General features: G+C 40.1%; 1 protein-coding gene across 4 annotated transcripts in view; it reads left to right on the top strand.

The window, feature by feature from the left end:
- The window catches only part of Vti1a (vesicle transport through interaction with t-SNAREs 1A), a 368,172-nt gene that overhangs the window by 217,111 nt on the left and 132,181 nt on the right, over window positions 1–18,880 (top strand). For 2 of the 4 annotated variants that reach the window (XM_008830172.3, XM_008830173.3), the window contains 2 exons: window positions 7,163–7,233; window positions 7,901–7,973. In XM_008830172.3, the coding sequence (XP_008828394.1) occupies window positions 7,163–7,233; window positions 7,901–7,966 (137 nt within the window). In that variant the 3' untranslated portion in view covers window positions 7,967–7,973. The remainder of the gene's footprint in view (window positions 1–7,162; window positions 7,234–7,900; window positions 7,974–18,880) is intronic. The other 2 variants (XM_008830169.3, XM_008830170.3) reach the window with 1 other exon arrangement.

Here is an 18,880-nt window from a genome sequence, read left to right on the forward strand (position 1 = left end):
GATGGTTGCTGTACAGCTGTGTAGCAGTCACTGTGCACCTGTTGCTACTGAGCACTGGAAGTGTGGCTGATGCTACTGAGAAGCTGATTTTTTTTCATTTAACTTAATCAGCTTAGATATTCCTATATATGTGTAAAGTTCTGTCTTAGATAAAGAAGCTCAGAGAATAGTTTCCATCCCTAAGTTATACTTCACACATAGCTGATGAGCTCGTCAACAGTACAGTAACCCTTCATACAGTATAGATGCTGTGCAGGTAGTTGGCATACTGCATTGCTTAGGGAATAGTGAGTAGAAATAAGTCTTATCCATGCAGGTTTACTGCAAGTTCAGATTTTTCCAAAGGCTTTTATCTCTACATACAAAATCTGAGTATGTATCTCTTTTGGGCTTTGGTTTTCTTACCTCTACATAGGTTTTATGTTATCTATGTTATTTTGAGCAGTATATTATTTTAAAAGAATGTGGCAGGAAAACATCTTTATATTTACACATGGACTCATCATTTTTGGTGCTCATCATTCTTTTTTGCACATCAAGTTTCCATGTAGTATCATTTTCCATCAGCCTAAAGAACCTCCTCCAACAAATTTCTGTAGCTTGCTTCTGATGGATAGTTTTATTATGATTATTACTTTAGTTGTCAAAAATATGTGTTTGGGGACTAGGGAGCTGTCTCCATCAGAAAAACAAGCATGAGGACCTGGGTTCAGAACCCCAGCACCCATATCAAAACCAGATTTGACAGTGCCCACCTGTAATCCCATTGCTGGGAGGTGACAAAAGAAACATCCCTGGGCATATTGACAAGCTCCAGGTTGAGTGAGAGAGACCCTGTGTCAAAAAAGTAAGTTGGAGAGCAACTGAAGACATTGAAATCACCCTCTGGCCTCCAGATACACATGCACACGTGAATATACACACAAGCGTGCACTCATAACACATGCCCACACAAACATGCATACTCTTAAAAGCACACATACCACACACACACACACACACACACACACACACACACAGAGGCACAAATGCAAGATCTTCCTCACATTTACTGAAGAACATCCTTGGTGGATATGGACCACCTGTTCTATGATCTATTTCCTTCTAGCCTCTTGTCTTGATGAAAATCCAGCCTTCCTTCTTGTCCTTGGCCTCCTGGATGGGATGTGTAAACATTCTCCTTCTAGCTGTTTTTCTTTCTCCTTAGATTTCTGAAATTTAACTATAACTAGTTGTAGTTTTCATTGAATTCACCTTCCTCTGATTTGTTCAACCTCTTTAATCTTCAGTTAATTTGTAAAAATCCAATTTGGGAAGTTTGGCATATTCTTCAAATATTTTTCTTATTTCTTTTTCTCTCTTTTTCTAATCTCTGGGAATCTAATGACATGTACAAAGACCACTTCTTACAGTGTAACAGATACATGATGCTGTGTCCTATTTCTTTTTAACTTCTCTCCCCCCAGTTAGGATCATTTCTATTAACATATCTCGCCATGATCAGTGATCCCTTCTTCTTAATCAAGGGGAATTCTCTTTGGTCCGACAGTTGATTAATTTCAGAAGCTATAATTTTTCGTCTGGAAATTTGTTTGGTTCTTTCTTAGAGTTTCCTGTTAGCTTCTGAAAACCCTGTCCCTTCACCCATCACCTCTGAACTCTATTCTGGTAATCCTTATCTGTTGGTCTGTTCATGCATGTGGCATTTTCTCTTGGCTGCTCTTTTCTCCCTTGCTTTTGGCATATTTTATAATTATATAGTATTCCCAGCATTGCATAAAGCATCATAGGTTCCAGGGTGTCACATGCTGGGTTTGTTGGCCTCTGACTGCACCTCATCGTACGATGTATTTAGATCACAGTGTGGTCGGATTTTTCCAGAAGTCAAGCTGAGCTGCTGCAGAGCTGAATCTCTTATCAGACTGGCTTCATCTGCAATCACTGGACTCCCAACCTGTGTTGATAAAAGCAAAAGAGTCTTGCCAGATACCTAGTGTTCACCTATAACCACGGCACTCAGAAGCTGAGGCAGGAGGGTGGTGAATTTGAGGCCAGCCTATACTGCACAGCAAGACCTTGTCTCAAACTGAAAAAAAAAAAAAAAAAAAACTTAGTGTTTGATCTGAGAGTGGGTTAATCTGTAGTTTCAGGTATATTTTGGTTACGCTGAAACCTACAGTGTATAGATTTCAGGCACTACCAAGTGTGAGGGAATTTGTAGTTTCTTTCCCAACCTACTCTTCCTCTGCTGCTTCTTTCTTAGCACAGATGGATATTGAGAAAGAATTAGCAGACCAAGCAATTTGGATTGAATCAAAATTGCATTCTATCCTATAAGTCTACATGGTCATGAAATCTGCCCAGTTTTCCTCCTGTCTGTAGCAGGTCCATCTCATACCACACACTCACTTAAGATAGGAGAATCACTAGAACTCTCTTACATGAAGCTCTGGTTCTCTCTAGAATCAATCAAAACCTCTTTCCCTCTCCTGGACTTTCCCTCCCGCCAAAGTTTGGTCATTATTTTGTCTGTGTTTTTCTTGTTTCCATGGGAGTGGTCATTTGTGCACTGGTCTTTGTGCAGCACTGCACTTCTGCATCCTAGCAGAAGCTTCTCACGTGTGTCAGGTTTCAAGGAATGACAGATGGTGAAAGACCTCTTTTCTGGTGCCCCACCTTTCCCAAGTCAGGAGCTCCAGAGATTCAGAGCCAAATCTAACCTGGGACGTGAAACCATTCTCAGTGCACAAGGAGGTTTGCTAAATGACAGTGACAAACGCAGTCACTCCATGGGCAGATCCCAGCCAAGAAAGCTTTACTGGCATTGGCACCCCTGATGCTTTCTGAAGCTCTTTGCTTTCTCCCCTTTATTAGATTCAGTGGCCAGAAGTTCCCAAAGCATGTCCAAAGTTCAGCATTTCAGATCATTGGGAAATAATCACATGTTTGTCATCTGTCTGGTTGATGTTCTGCAATCCATGAAACACATGCTTCAAACTGGTTCTTTTACAATACCACTGTGGACTTCTGCACTTCACAAATATCCCCAGATGCAAAGAATAGCTGGGTAATTATGGATGCCTTTCACCTGCTCCTAAAATTGCTAATGGGGTTTTCGAGTGTCAGGAAATAAATGCATCTTCTCTTAGCACGTCAAAGAAAACTCAACTGCCTTCCTTCACTTTTTAAAATAATTTTCTAGAAACCACATCCTTAACAAAGGTCATAAAAAGAATGTTAAATACAGTTATGCTGAGGGCTAATCAGCACCTTCTGTAGAGAGTGCTGCTTGTGGTATAATGGTTAAAATTTAAAAATATATTTTGAATTGATCAAATGGGACATTTTGTGATAAATTGGATTTGAGGCACCTTCTTCTTCAAGTATGTTTATAACATGGAGTGAGCTTTGGTCATTTCTAACTTTTCATAGGGTCATTCCCAAAGTACAGGTCCAGCTTTTCTTAAAGGCTCACTTGCGTTGGCCTCATGATGAATGCATACAGTTTGTCCAGTGGCATTATTATTGCATGAATGAAGAGATACGATGCTCTCAGTGATAGGCACCCCTTGGAGTGCCTTATCTCTATTGCGGATGCCAGACTGGTCCTACAGGAAGTGTCTTGCTAGATTTATAGTTACCTGCTTCCTTCTTAATTCCATTAGGGGACAGGAAAGTATTGAATGCCTATTGTATACAATCTCCAAAAGATTGAAGAGGAGATGAAATGTCAGCCAAAGACCCTTTGCAAATGTGTGCCCCCATAAATAAAAGGGCTGTGGACCAAGGATATGATTGATTCTGTGTAATTGTAAAAACAAATCGCTTTATGTGCTTAGTGCTGTACTCCTGGGACAATTCCCGGGACCTCTGTGGAAGGGGTGGAAGGATAGGAAGGAACTCTTTCTTCCAGGAATTCCTTTATCATGTCACACTGACATGCAGAACTGCAACATATTAAAGTTGGTTTTCATTTTGTGCTTTCCGTTGTTTCTTCACCTCAAGAAGATGCTTAATGATCAGCAAAGACAGTATTTATAAAACTTACGGTATCTCAAACTATACTATAGACGCAGTACAACTGTTCCTGTTGAAGGCCATGGGAAAGGTTAAAGAGCTAAAAATTCTAGACATGGTGTGTCACAGATGCCATTAGCTCAATCTGTGCACTTGAATTCTTTCTTTACTGGTGTTTTTGGTGAGTGCTTCTATCTTAAATTAGTCAAGAAAAATAAACTAACAATCTTAGTCATTTTTAATGAAATGATCCGTAAATATCTGATAGTATCAGACCAATAATACCTATATTAAAAGCAATCTCTTCTAATTTTCCACCTTGATTTGACATACAAATTTTACTTTCTTTGCATATTTCTTCATTCCATAAGAGTGATTATTTCTAATATATCTGTCCTGGAATTTCCATTTTCAAAACATTAAAATATAGAATAACAACTAAGAAATGAAAAAGGAATTTTGCTTCTAAACAATGTGACTAAGACCTGAAAGTATATCTTGCCAGTGTCTCCTCTCTGGCCAGATGGGGTTAATATTTGAGCAGCTGAGCCATTTCCTGGGAAGCAAGGAGTCTGTGGATGTGGCTTATACTCCAGGAACAGCCAAACTCTTGACCTCTTGTTCCATCGATTCCTTGAGCAGCACACTATAGATCCATTCTGTAGAGGTTTTCCCCCAGCAAGCCTGAGAGAATTGAGGATCTATTACCTGCTTTCTGATGTTTCCTTCTCCAGTGCCACACTTGGATGACTCTGAAAGTAGAAATAGTCAGAAATCTTTCATAGATTTCATTTTTCATATTACTTCATTTCTTCATTCTTTCTGTGCATTCTAACCACGATATTATGTTATAGCAATGATCTCTTTTCCAAGTTGTGTATTATAATACCATCTATTGTGATAAAATTGTTAAATACATGGTGTTTTGATGAAAATGACTGTGGTATTTATACATATTACAGATTTTTAGTTAAAATTGCTATATTATATTGATTAAAGGAATTAAATGTAAAAACAGTATGACAAAATTGAAATTTTCTAGCCATTTCAATACAAAAGGAAAAGACAACATTCAACTTTCATTGTTTCCTTCATTATCTTTTGTGTGTGTGGGTGCTGCTTCTACTAGAAAATGCATCTTAACAATTTTACCTTAAGGGTAAATTGTATGAGGTCAATGATAAAGACCTACCATGTATCTGTGAGGAGGTGCTTTATTGGAATATAAATGGGAAAGGCTTTCCAGAGTTTGTGTGATGTCAAAAGTATATTTATGGTAGTGCATGTAACCATTTTTATTAGTTGGATTTTTCTATTGAGAGAATAATGTACAGTCTTTTCTGGTGTGGCACAAAATGCAAATTTGGCTGAAACATGACTCCTTGCTAAAACTTTGCCACTAGCATGGAAACTTCATGAATGCAAAGCTTAGATCATTGTTACCAGCCAGATTCCTGTCACAGAGCACTGATGCAATTACTTGTCAAATGCTTTGAATCTTACACTCATACATTTATATGTACCCTGTAGCATCCACATCCACATTTTTATGTTCGCTCATTTGATTATATCATCAATTTTGTGAGAAAGACAGGACACGGCTATCCTATGAATGAAATTGCAGTTCAAGTAGATTCTGATAGAACTAGGATAGGAAGGGGTCTTAGAAATCATAATAGTCCATTGATTATATGCCAATCATGACTCAACAAATATTAATGTAATTGGCCAGTCCTTATGCTAAATACTTTATCTTAATTACCTTCTTGAGCTTTGTAACAGCCCTAAGATGAGCACTATTTTTTTAATTCCCATTTTAGAGATTAAGAAACTGAGATAAAGCAAAGGTAACTGACTTACTTGAGACTACATAGTTCGTGTCAAAACTGGTATTTAGGCTTAAACAGTAAATTCATAGTCAGAGCTTTGGTTGTACTAGTCACTACTTAAAAGGTTTATCAATGTGGATAACTGAGCCAACCTAAGTACCATGATGCTTTCTGAATGGTTTAAGGTACTTGCTGTTATTATATGAGGTGCTTGTTGAATGTTTGTGCGAGTTTATAAGCTGAGATGACTATTACTATAGGTATGATGTAGCCAGGAATTTCAGTGCAAGCCAGTAATCCCAGCACTCAGGAGGTCAAAACAGCAGGATCACAAGTTTAAGGGCAGCCTGAGTTACATAGTGAGACCCTGCTTCAAAAAGGAGGGGAGGGAGCACTGGTTAAAGAGACATGCAAGAAGGGGAAAGGAGAGATGGTAAGAGACATGGAGAATAAGATGTGCAGGTTTCTCCAAGCCTAGTGAAGGCATTTGGGTGCTCTTCCTTTATAGAATAGGCTCCTTCTGGTGATAGTGAATGGCCAGGGCAACTGGATATTTGCAAGATCAGGTCATACCTACTGTCCTGTAAAATGTCTGTCGTCAGAGGAAAGACTGCCAGGTGCCAAGCAAGTGAGAGCCTCGTGGCAGGGGACTCTTCATTGGAGTCAGTGGTGTGGCTTTTTAACATGTTAAGCAGCCTGTACTAGTATAAGTGCTTGGAAGTTGAAGTGCTCCTCTCCTAGACTTGATCAAGAATCTACAGCAGCTAAGAACACACTGGAAGAGCTCTTGCGTTTGAGAGAGTAGGGACAGAGGAAGTTTCACTATCAGTAAGTGCAGTGGGTGGGAATGTTAGAATTGCATGATTAGGATGCATGCAAGAGTTCCAAACGTGTATTGATTGCAGTGATGGTGCCATAGGCATGGAGGGACAGAACCATTCACAGTACTCTCAGTGTATAAAATCAAAGGCTAAACTCCATAGTGATGAAGTAACAAATCACTGTACCTGGACTCTCCTCCATCTTACTGGGAGTTTGCTGCATGGCCTTGGACAAGTCATATCACCACTGAATCATTACTGCTATCTGGGCTGTAGTCTGCTTGTTGAATGGTACATCCAGTCACCCTCAAGATAGATAGGTACATTTATCAAATGCTGTTTATATTTTTCAAGTACATTAATTAAAAGATGCTTAATGTATACCACTTTAATCTTAGTTCTATATTCATGATCATTTTGGTACTTCTGACGGTATTGAATACCAACACTCTTCCCAAGACTTACTCTTCCTCACTGAGATTTTCTTTTCTATAGAACAAATTGGCCAAGAGATGTTGGAAAACCTTAGTCATGACAGAGAGAAGATACAGCGAGCACGTGAACGGGTAAGTCCAGGTGATACCATCTTTTCACATGTTGTAAATGAGAAGATATAAAATAAAAGGTCATTGGGATCAATGCAGGATCGTAACAACAGCACAAATGTCAGGACATATGTATAAGAATGGCTATGGCAAGCAAAGGGTGCTGAGTGCTAAGAGAAAGCAGAGGTGTGTGATGGATGGTAAAATGCTGGCTTTCTCATTCCAGAATGGCCCAGGTAAGCATTTCATCTAACTCGATGGCAAAGAAGGTCATCAAGGGAGATGCTGAAGTAGGACAGTCTTTCAGAACAAAGGTTGTAAAAATACACTTCGTCCTTCCTCAGCTTCATTTTGTTTCCATTTATATTTAAAGGACTTTGCCCATTCATATATTAAAGATCAATTACCACACAAATGTTAAACCCTGTCCTACTGTGGGGTGTTTGCTTTTATATCCAGTTCAAGTATCCAGTTTAAAGCTCATGGGATCCCCTCATGTCTTTCTCTGACTCTAAGACTCAGAGTCTGTGTAAGAACCTGATTAATGTTTGCGGTGGGGTGGGGAGGCATTTTTACTGTCTGACTTTTCTATCATGAAATAAAGTTTTTGTTGCTTGGGCATATTAGAATAATTACATGACGTTAGTTTCATTTTCTTCTGTTTCCACCATGTTTTTCTCCCACTTAGCTTCGGGAAGCTGATGCAAATTTAGGGAAAAGCTCGAGGATTCTGACAGGGATGCTGCGAAGGTAAGAGCCAGGTAGGGCATGATCTTCTGTTTCTCTGTAACTGTTTTCTCATTCAGTTGTGGTGGGGCATTTTACAGACTTGTGAGCTTTGCTTCTTCCTTCATAGGCTGTGTCAGCACCTTTTGAAAGACAGAGCATTGATTTTAACCCTTTTTTGTCAGAGACATAGTGAGTATTTTAGATGAGAAACAAGCCCTCAGCTAGGGGGATTACCTCCAGCTATGGAAAAAATTAGGGTTAGACAAAAAGCGTATTTTCATAGCCTGAGGAAGGCCCATGGCAGGAGCAGACTGACTTTGCCTTCTGTTGTGAGAAAGGAAGTGCAGGCCTGCCATCATCCGGAGCTCACGGGGTATCAGCTTCGCTCACTGGTGCCTTGTTTCCACTGTTGAAAGGGAGGCCGCTTGGGGAAGCATCGTGACTTCATGTGTACGTGGTTTGTAAAATGTCATGATTATCAGAATAATCTTAATTCACCTGTGCCCACAACAAATCTTTAATTATTAAACTGTGACTAAGCTTTTGTTGATGGAAAATACTCAGGAGAGAATAAAAAGATAAATAAGCAAGAGTAGGTAATGGTCTATAAGTAGCTCAGCACAGAATTACTTTACAGTGAGAATCTACCAAGTGAAAGAAAATACCATCTACCATGGTCACATCAGTTTGTTGAAAGTAACCCCTAACATAGGAATTTGTAAGAAAAAAATTTTCTTTCTAGTTACTACTGTAGAGACAACTATTTTTAAATGACAAACATTCTTTGATCATGCGGTTACGGTGTATGGTAATTGCTAAAGCTATGTTTGCTGTGTCATACATTCATTGTGTAAGAACCAAGTCAATGTATAATTGTTCGTCTTCAGGGCCGATGTCATTTATCTATCAGCCCAATCAGTAGTGAGCCCAAAGTTCTAGGACATTGCCAACCAAGTGTCTTTATTGTTCTTTCTCCTGAACACACCAACCCAACTCAGAACCATAAACTGGCAGATTCTCTGATTAAGAGCAGTATGTAAATGACTTCAGAAAACCAGAGAATCCACAGAGAAGAGCCCTGGCAATTGAAAGGAATGCTTCAGTGTCTAAAGACAGTAAGAAAGAAAGAAAGAAAGAAAGAACTAGGGAAGCTTCTCTTCTTCCCTGGGAGGGCCCTGCCATGTGAGCTGTAACGAATACTCTGCATATGTCTCCGTTTTGTCAAATCTCATTAAAGAGTCTTCCTGCTTTATGTCAATTGAGCTGGCCAGAAATCATTCATCATTTTTAGTGTAAAAAAAATCATGTGGTTATTTAAATAATATCATATTAATGTTAAAGTTCAGCTGTCATTTAATGGTATGGCTTAATCAGATGTAGCATTTAGGGAAAATAGTTTATTCGGGCTCTTGGTGGCTCTCAGGTTGGCAGATTCAAATAAGGATTTATGGCTTTCTAAACCAATATGTTTCTGGCCAAGTTTCTGCTTGATGTACCTCACCTCTTAGTGTAGGACACTCTAGACAGTTATCTCAACAAATAAAGCATCCCCTCATACTGTGTTTGAATAAATTTGCAAGTCATTTAGAGAGGGTGAAGCACAAACAACTTCTTCAACCTTTGGGCTTTCTGGAGGGAACTCACACTCCCACGACGGCTTCGGATGTCTGTGGAAGAAAATGACTGGTGACATCTACTTGGGCTTTCTTTTATAGGCAAATTCAGTCTATCGCTGACTCCTCTCCTTTTACAAAGTGTCCAGAGGTTGAACAGGAATGAAAATCTCCAGATGGACATCACCTTTCTCTGCCTGAGCCAAGGATACTGTTAATGTCCACTGGTGTTTTATATGGGAAAGTATGTTTCACTACACACAGTAAGGACGTGGGTATCTGCCAAGACCCTGGGGTACTTTTGATCAGTGCTAGAATATGACTCAGTCTTTGGGAACCAAATGCATAGTACTGGTTTCAGTTTTCTTTCTAATTACTATCCCACATGTCATTTAGTCGATTTGCAACTTGGGAAAATGCAAACATTTTACCAATCACTTGATTATTTGGTAGTTATTCCCTTAAAAATGGTCTCTTGAGAAAGGAACCAGTGCTTCTGTGCTAGTTTTTACCTGAAGCTCTGACGTTGCATGCAGTGTTCCATCCTTCCTACTAGCGTGCCAAGGCATGGCATTGGCTCCCAGCACTGAGGAGGTTCATTTCAGAAGAAGCCATGTTCTCTGACCCTGGTTCATACTAATACTGCATGACCACATTATATGGCAACAGGTGATTTCAGAAAGAGTCTGATAGTGGACCTTGTGTTCATTGGTCATCTTCACAATTGTATACTTAAGTGAATGTCCTGTTTGTACAGTTTATTTACCTACACACAGCATAAGCTTACTGGTTTTCTTATGGTAAATTCTTTGTGGCTGAGAATAAAAACAAAGGAAAATATTCTCATAAAGAAAGATTACAGGTTGTTCTCATTTTGTTTTTAAATTTGTCCTGCAGACATGGCAGGACATCATCCCTCATTTGGATCACATTACTCACAGTGATTAGTCTGTCAGGAAGACAGGCAGAAGCCATGTTTGTCTGCATCACAGTCTGTAACTATGTCCACTTGGTCATCTATGAGACTGACCAAAATAACTAAGCAACAAAGTTTACAAAATCCACTAACTTCTAAATAACCGTCTGCCTTCCGTGCCCTTAAATCTTTGGTCAACTTCTTTCTTCCTCCCTCTTTTCTTGTATCAATCTTTTCTTTCTTCTTCAGTAATATTTAATGCCTGTTTATACAGCCCAGGAATACTGAAATACAAACACATTTTTCTTTGCCTATATAATGTTTCAGCACAGAGAGAATGTGTGCACAAACTAATGCTGTAGGAATTCGCAAAATTATCCAGTTCTCAAAGAAGTTACTCTGATTCTACAACTTTGATTCTCCCTTGCACATCATTTAGAAGGACACAGAAAAACAGATAGCCAGTAGAAAAATATGATTTAAGTGACTTATAAAAATAATATAATGGGGAAAATTGGGGAAATAGAATATGATTTATGTAATCATAACCCCCCAAATGTTTTTCAAGGAAAAAGGTAATATGGAAAATATTGAGACGCCAACTGATCCAGCCAAAAGAAGTTCTTTTTCATATACTTGCACTGTCTTACCAAAGAGAGAAAACAAAGGAGAAAATTGGTCCATTCGAAATTAGAACAGTGAGACACGACAGCAGAGTGAAGCCATAGCTGAGTTCCTGGAAAGTAATTTTTCTTCTCTCTTGACATAGATGGAGAGCCACTTAGGGACAAACTGTTCGTTTCCTGCTCTGTAGACAGACTTTAAATAAAACAGAATTCATATAATAATGAAAATGGCCACAAAACAAATGGCCGTTCATGTGGTAACTGGGGCCAAGAAATGAATTTTTCATTGATGCTCATGAAATTTTATTATTATAATCGGTTATCCTAAAGTGTGATGAGCAGCACTTAGAAGTTTAAATGCATCTCTTCGTGTGCATGTATGCATACATGCATACCTGCATGTGTATGTGTGCATGTCTGTGTGTGTGTTTCCATACATCTCCCTGGAAATTCTTTTTGGTTTTGGTTTTTGTTTTTGGCTGAAAATTCTTATTATATCAAATAGTGGTAGCAATCAATAAATACAAAACTAGACATTTTCAAGATTTACTCAGAAAGAAAAGAAATCATGCTTCTATTCCCTTCATCTCTTAAGATGTAAATAATTATTCATAATTTATCAGTGATAGTATTTTTCTAGAAATAACTGGCTTCCTCAAGACTATAACAGAGGGGCAGTTTGGGAGCTCCGTTGGCTTGAACTTGGAGGACATGCCACAACTTTAAATGTCTGCTGCATCGTCTATGCTGATGAAAGGTTTACAGAGAGAAATGGCATGAATACTGTTTTAAAGCACCTTTTCCTATAATGAGCTGAGTGTCAGGATTTCCAGTGATTCTCACATATACAAAATCAGAACAATTCCTTAAAACACAAATTCTGTTTTCTTGTGGTATGAGTGTGGGACTTCTTTTAGGCATAGAGTTGCCAGCATGTCTTCGAACCTGTGGAATGAACAAAGCAGACAGTTATAAGTGCAGTTGACCCCCCAGCACTGTCCAGAATACTATTTAGTGTGTAGACATTTGTTACAGTTACTTCAGCATGAACAATAGCATCTTTCACTGCTGTCAATCATACATTATGCATTTGAGCATGGGCTTGTTGCTTTGGTACGGTGACAGGTAAAATATCTCTGAAACATAAATGTATGGTCAGAACAGTTCCTAGGGGCAGGGTACCAGAAATGCTGGTGCAAGAACAGCGTGCTGCAGAAAAGTATTTTCAAGATAACAGACTTGTTTTAAACAGACCATGACGAGAAGTTCAGGCTTCTTTAAAAGTTCATTCATTACCCTGACCTCATTTTTCTCAAGAAACATTTTGTTGTATTTTGATTGTTCGTATTTTAATGCCTAAAATGTAACAGTTTTCAAGACGTGTGAGAAAAATGTCCTTGACAATTTACTCTCAGTTTTTATGCATTGAAAAAGGCATCTTCTGGAAAATATAAGAGCCAGGGGAGAAGGCGCATGACCATATGGAAACAGAGACTTACAGGCTCCTGGGACCTTGCTCATATGAATTTACAGCATGGTGACAGCATGCACAAGACCCATGCAAACTCAAGCAGACAAAAGCCCAGCACAGAACTGGGGATATGGGCAGCAGGCCCCAATCTTAGCTGAAGAACTATAGATAGCTGATTACTGCTGGGTGAGGGAAAGCTGGTCTTCTTTAAGAGCGGGACTCTAGATAGGCTGACTAGACACCAGTGAATGAACTTGCAATGAGGGACGTCTGAGTACACTAATCTGACTGAATAGGCCGTAATATAAATGACAGAATACATGAAATCTGGGACAGTGGGAGGGTGCAGATGGAGAAGGGGGTGTAAAGATGATTAAGATGTTTTATATGAAATATACAAAAATACAATTAAAAAATATTTATGTATATATAAAGAAAAAGGCATATTCTGGGACTGGAGAGATGGTTTTGGCAGTTAATAGTACTGGCTGCTCTTGCAGAGGACCCTGATTCAACTCCCAGCACCCACATGGTGGCTAACAACCACCCTTAACTCCAGTTCCAGGGAATCTAACACCCTCTTCTGACCACCATGGGCATTTGCTTGACATGGGTGCACTTATACACATGCAGGCAATATATTCACACACACAAAATAAAAATAATTAATAGAAAAAGAAGGCAGAAAGATGCAAGCATCTTTCACGGGGGCTTGAGTTTGTCTTTCCATTTTTTCTTCTCCTTTTCCATTTTTCTTTTGATCATTTCACTTTGTTTCTCCCTTCTTGTCCCGTTTCACTTGCTAGTGATAAACATGAACCCAGAGTTGGTGTAGCAAGATCTCAACCTGAGCTATCTTCTGGCTTTTAATCAAGTGCTCATTCCTTCAGAATAAGAGTTTGGGATTTTCAGGGGACTCTTGCTTTGCAGATTTAGGGCCTGAGCTAGGTTAATGCTACAAGAGAAAAAGAAGCTTGAGTGTTGGTCCCTGTGTAACTAATGTCCTACTGTTCACATGACTCATTGCCTCTGTCCTATGGGCTCTTCAAGGCCGACATGGGGATACTTCTACCAAATTAAAAAGCAGCTTTGTGTTCCTATTTTTCTTCAATAACATTCTTGTGCATTGGGCCACACTCAGTGGTATACACAGTCCCAGCTATTTGGCAGGGGTGTTGGGGGGGAGCAGCTGAAGTACAAGGATCATCTGAGACCAACTTAGGCAAAATAACGAGACCCTAGCTCAACAAGCAAACAACAACAAAACCAGAATTTTCCTCTGGTATCGGTTGAATACCGACTCTAAAGCTCTCTCTCTCTCTCTCTCTCTCTCTCTCTCTCTCTTTCTTTCTCTCCCAGGGTTCACTGCTCACACAGAGTGAGCCCTCCATGTGCCTCCGACCCTGTACCCTACTTTATACCTGCTGTCTGTTTTAACCCTAAAGAACTCTGTGAGGGGAGCATCATTATCCCACTGGAGAGAAGGAAACTCACATAGCATGGTGCAGAACTAGAATGTGAGGCCAGCTTGTTCTCATGAGTGTTCTACACAGGCTCCCAATGCCAGGTCTACTTCAGAGCAATTTTCATTCTCATTGATGAGATGAGAGGAACAACTGGTGAGCTCTCATTTTTGCTAATGTCTGTCTCTCTATGCTTTATATTATTCCACTTCTTCTGAGAAACAGTTGTATAGTAAACAAATTTCTTTAAAGAGGACATTGTTAAAGTAAATTGACAATAAGAACTTGGATAGTATACATGGGCAGTCATGCCAGTGTTCTGGCATTCCATTTTACTGGTATGGGAAAGTCCACACTGCTCTCTACCCATTAGTGATCCAGCCACCACTACTCGTGGCCTCCCTGGTCCCTCCTGGCTGGCAGGCACAGTCCTGGGCACTTGATGAACATGAACTTGCTTCGCTTCATAATGACTCTCAAAGGCAAGGGTTACCACTCCCATTTTAAGAAACACAGAGACTGTTGCCCAGTGTCAGCATGTTGTATCTGCAAGTGCGTGAATCTTTCTCATGCCCTTCTGTGGACCATCAGTGTCCTCACAGTGGTCAGACAGCCACTGCAAATGTGGCTTCTCAAAGGAAGGAATGAGCCCTACCTTATCCCTCTTTGGATCAGCTGCAGCTTCTGTGTGCCGAAGGAGTCCCAAGCAAGTGTGCTCTTGAGGAAGAATTCTTATTTTTGAATGTTCATTAGAACCATTAAACACCAATAGCACACAGCAGGAGAGTCTATACTCCTTACCATCAGTGTTTGGCAAGTGTCGTGGTAAGGAAATTTTATTTTTGTGTCAATTCTACATTGCCTGGGGCCTTATCCTCACCAGAGAAAACACTCACAGTTTTAATTATTCAAAATTATACTCTGGGTCGGAATAGAGAGGTCGATAGGCATAAGAGTTAGGCTGTGGAGCCAACTGGCTCTGTTTTATAGCCGTTAACCTTTCGTAGCAGTCTTCGATCTCTGAAACTGTTCCCTCCCCTGTAACGTAAGGATGACAACAGCCTCTTCCTCATAAATTCTTATGAGAATTCAATGAATCAGTCCATGTAAAGTACTCCGAACAGTGCCTGGTACTTCGTAAGATGTCCATAAATGTTTGTTACTATCATTATCATCAATGCTTTTAAAAGAACAACCTGAAAACTGACTAAAATCAAAATGTTAAATCAGAGTTATTTTAGGTGAGTGAACTTTAAATTGACATTTTTTAAATTTCCTTTTTTTCTATTCCCAGAGTTTCTGAAGAATATTTTAGAAAATTACTAATTAACAGTGATAAAAATAAAATACTATCGTTATTCCCTGATTTCCCCATTTCCATAATGGACCCATAACTCTCCTTCTGTCTACTTGTTCTGTGTGCCTCTTTCCTTTTTTGTCCTCCTGTTTATGATTGGTCAGTTTATCTTCTAGAATGCACAACTACTCGTTTCTTTTCTGCTGGGGAGCCTCCCGCATTTGCCTGTCACCTGCTAGCATAACTGTGTCCCCTCAGTTTCTGCTCCCAAGTTCTTCCAGTGAGCGTCTAACCTTGGTGGTCTCTACTGAAGTTGATGACTCCCCATCCCCAAAGCCAGTTAGATTCCTCCCTGATTTTATTACTTGCTTGGTCTGTCACTCCTCCCTGGAATACTCCCCTCTTGCCACCCATACTAAGCCAGACCTCCTAGATGCAAGAGGCAGAAACCCAGATCAAACTGACTGGACACAAAGAAGGATTCATATCCGATCATGTACAAGTACGTAGAGCAAGGGCAGGTGTGACTTCAGCCCCATCTAAAGGTAATAATGCCATCAAGACCAGGTTTTGCTCTTTCCATACTTCATCTCAGATCTCTTGTGTGCGGGGCTGTCCTTTGTCAGGACCTCTTTGTGTGGGGACCTCTGAATCGCACTCATTGATAAGAGCAGTACTTTTTTCCTTCCCAGTATTTCCATCAGAACTGACAACATGGATTCCCACTGGTTGATTGACTCTGGTCAGGTAGCAATCACATTTATCTGTGATCTGATGCTCTAGGAAGGAGGCCCTGTACTGAGGATAGACAAACTGGCTGACAATGGGTAAGGTGTCTTTCCCTCCCAAGAGACACCAGGCAGACAAAGCCCACAGATGTTGCCTGCTTCATGCTCCAGATGAACTTCCATCTGTCCTCAATGGGGAACCCACTTTTCTCAGGCCTCCAGTCTCACATCCACACACAGCTTTGCTGTGATCCTCCACAGCAGTGTGGACATATCATCTTCCTTGCGAGATGTGAACTGTAATTATTAGCAACTGTGTCTTAATTCTCTTCTAGACCTTTGTATCCCTCCCTCTACCTCATCCCCAAGGGGATTTTATGTAGCTCCCACAGTATTGTGCAGCCAACTGAAATAAATGAGGGAACAAATAATATCAAAAGAGAAACGTGACAAAGCCAGGGAATTACTTTCGTGTTCACCAAGCACAGACTTTCACCAGATACCAGCACAGAATTGTACCCAGACTGAAAATTTCAAACTCAAAAGCAAAACATGACAGTTCATGAAGTTGGATGGCTGCTGTTTTGTAAAATGAAAACTCCTGTTAAGACCATGCATAGCCTTTACACTGCAGGGGCAGGGCCTTTGGTGCCATTCAGCACGTGTCTAGTGGACAGTACACATCCCTGTCTTGAGGAGAAGGAGGCATTTCCAAGGACCTCAGCTCTCCAGCACCAGGGCTGAGCTTCCTGGTTAGGAACCTGATCACACTTAGCACAGGCTTAGGCTCCTCTATCATAGGCTTCACGAGCCAGTAATCCTCAGAAGAATGGGAAAGAACAGTTACAAGGTTGCTATCCAGGTCCTGTAAGTATAATTCAGTTGAGACCCTACAAGTTTTTATTTCTTGCACTTCAGCTTCACATAAACACACTCATTCAACCTCAGTTGTGGACATTCACACTAAGAGAAGATTTTTTGCCCATTATTGCATCGCAATAGAAAGGCATCTTACATTTTTTCTCCGTTGTGAGCCACAATTTGACCCAATTCTTGAATTACCTTTCTTTTGTGATTTTCCTTTCTTCCCCATACATGCCATTCTTTAATGCAATGTAGAGAATGACGAGGGCACTTTACCTTCACCATCAACGCCTTCTTTGAACGCAGCCTTGAGCTGTTAACTCTAAGCAAGGAGCCCTAGGCCTTCCTTATAAACAAGTAATGGAGCCCTCGGCCTCCCTTGTAAATGGCTATTTATTAACATATACCATCACCAAACAGCATTTTACAATCCCAGGCCCTGCACCATTACACTGCTGTCTGCCCCATTGTAAGTTGAGGGAGGCTTTTTGCATCTGCTTCACTAAATGCCAGGGGCAGGGAACAATAGCTGAACTTCATAAATCCAGGGTTAGCACGTCTCCCTTCACAAATGTCCCCCTTCTTCTGCCACCACCGCCACCACCGCCACCACCACCACCCACCACCATATTTTTTTGTTTGTTTGAACACTCACATTGTAAATTAGCGTATTCACACGTCAATTTTAAAAGGCTTGCTGTGTTATGAGATGGGACAAAGCCAGCTCAGTAACAGCCCATGCACAGTGCAGGTGGTCGAGCTAGCTGCTACCCAGATCAAAAGTCAAACAACTGTGAATCTGCTTTTCAAAGTGCAGTTAGGGAGACAAGGCGAGGCTTATCTGCACGAACAAGACCTAGTTATAGATACACATCACAAATGCAGGGGACAAAGGGGGCTTCATAATCTCTCAGGGTAAGGAAACCTAATGCTGACAGTTTTGAGAGCATCTCTGGAATATGTGACTTGGTTTTGTTTTATATTTTTTCTATAAAATTAGTCTTTTATTATGCAGCAGTTGATAATTATTATTTATGCTTCACTGCTGTTCCTAAAGTAGCTAAGAATTTTTTAAAGCCACCTTTAAGGCAGGAAATTCCTCCTTTTCATGGTTGTTTTTTTATTTTTCAGCAGGATTTAAAGACAGAATCCTATTTATACCACACAAGCAGTTTTGTCTGTTGTAAACAAAGTTAAGTGGCTGGGAATTGTGCTTTCCCAGAAATGTTTTCCAGGGAAGCCATAATAAGAAACAACTGTGGATATCTTAAGACTTTGTCATCTAGGTATTAAGAAAGAATTCATTGCTTTTCTGGAGAAAAAAAAAACTTTTTTTATTGAACACATTTAATATCCAAAAGTGGAATCAAAATATTTCTTAAATGGCAAACATTATGGTTGTAATTTATTTTTCATTTTAAATTGTCTCTAACATTTCTTGACAAGGTGGCAGTTGGCACGACAGGAGGCACCTTACTTTTTCTTGCTGTCTCCCAATACCCTTTGTAAAAGGATTTGAAAAAAGAAACGTATTTTGTTTGCAAAGTTATATGAAGAACTTTAGAACTAGCATGCGAATATCAGTGGAGGATTAAAAAAAAAAAAAGGTAGAACAGTAAATTTGACCAGTGTCAAGAAGAGGGTTGGCAGGGTTTGAAATTATGGAAGACCAGGGCCCTGCTTTCCTGGGTACAGTTACACTTCACGTAGGAGAAAGCCCCTCCACCCTCTGTGTTCTGATGCTTTAATGGTTTTCTGGTGAGGAAAGATCCCTGTGGACTTTTTCATTTCAGTCTGTTAAAGGCATCTGAATTAGGTCCCCACATGCCCATGTGAAACCACACTCTCTCTGTCTCAGTCCCCAGGGAAGTGGTTCCTCTTCTATGGTATCTTCTCTGAGTCTCTGTGGACTTTCCTGAGAGAGAGAGAGAGAGAGAGAGAGAGAGAGAGAGAGAGAGAGA

Source organism: Nannospalax galili, unplaced genomic scaffold (genome assembly GCF_000622305.1).
Source record: "Nannospalax galili isolate Female #2095 unplaced genomic scaffold, S.galili_v1.0 scaffold974, whole genome shotgun sequence".
In the NCBI taxonomy this organism is placed as follows: Eukaryota; Metazoa; Chordata; class Mammalia; order Rodentia; family Spalacidae; genus Nannospalax; species Nannospalax galili.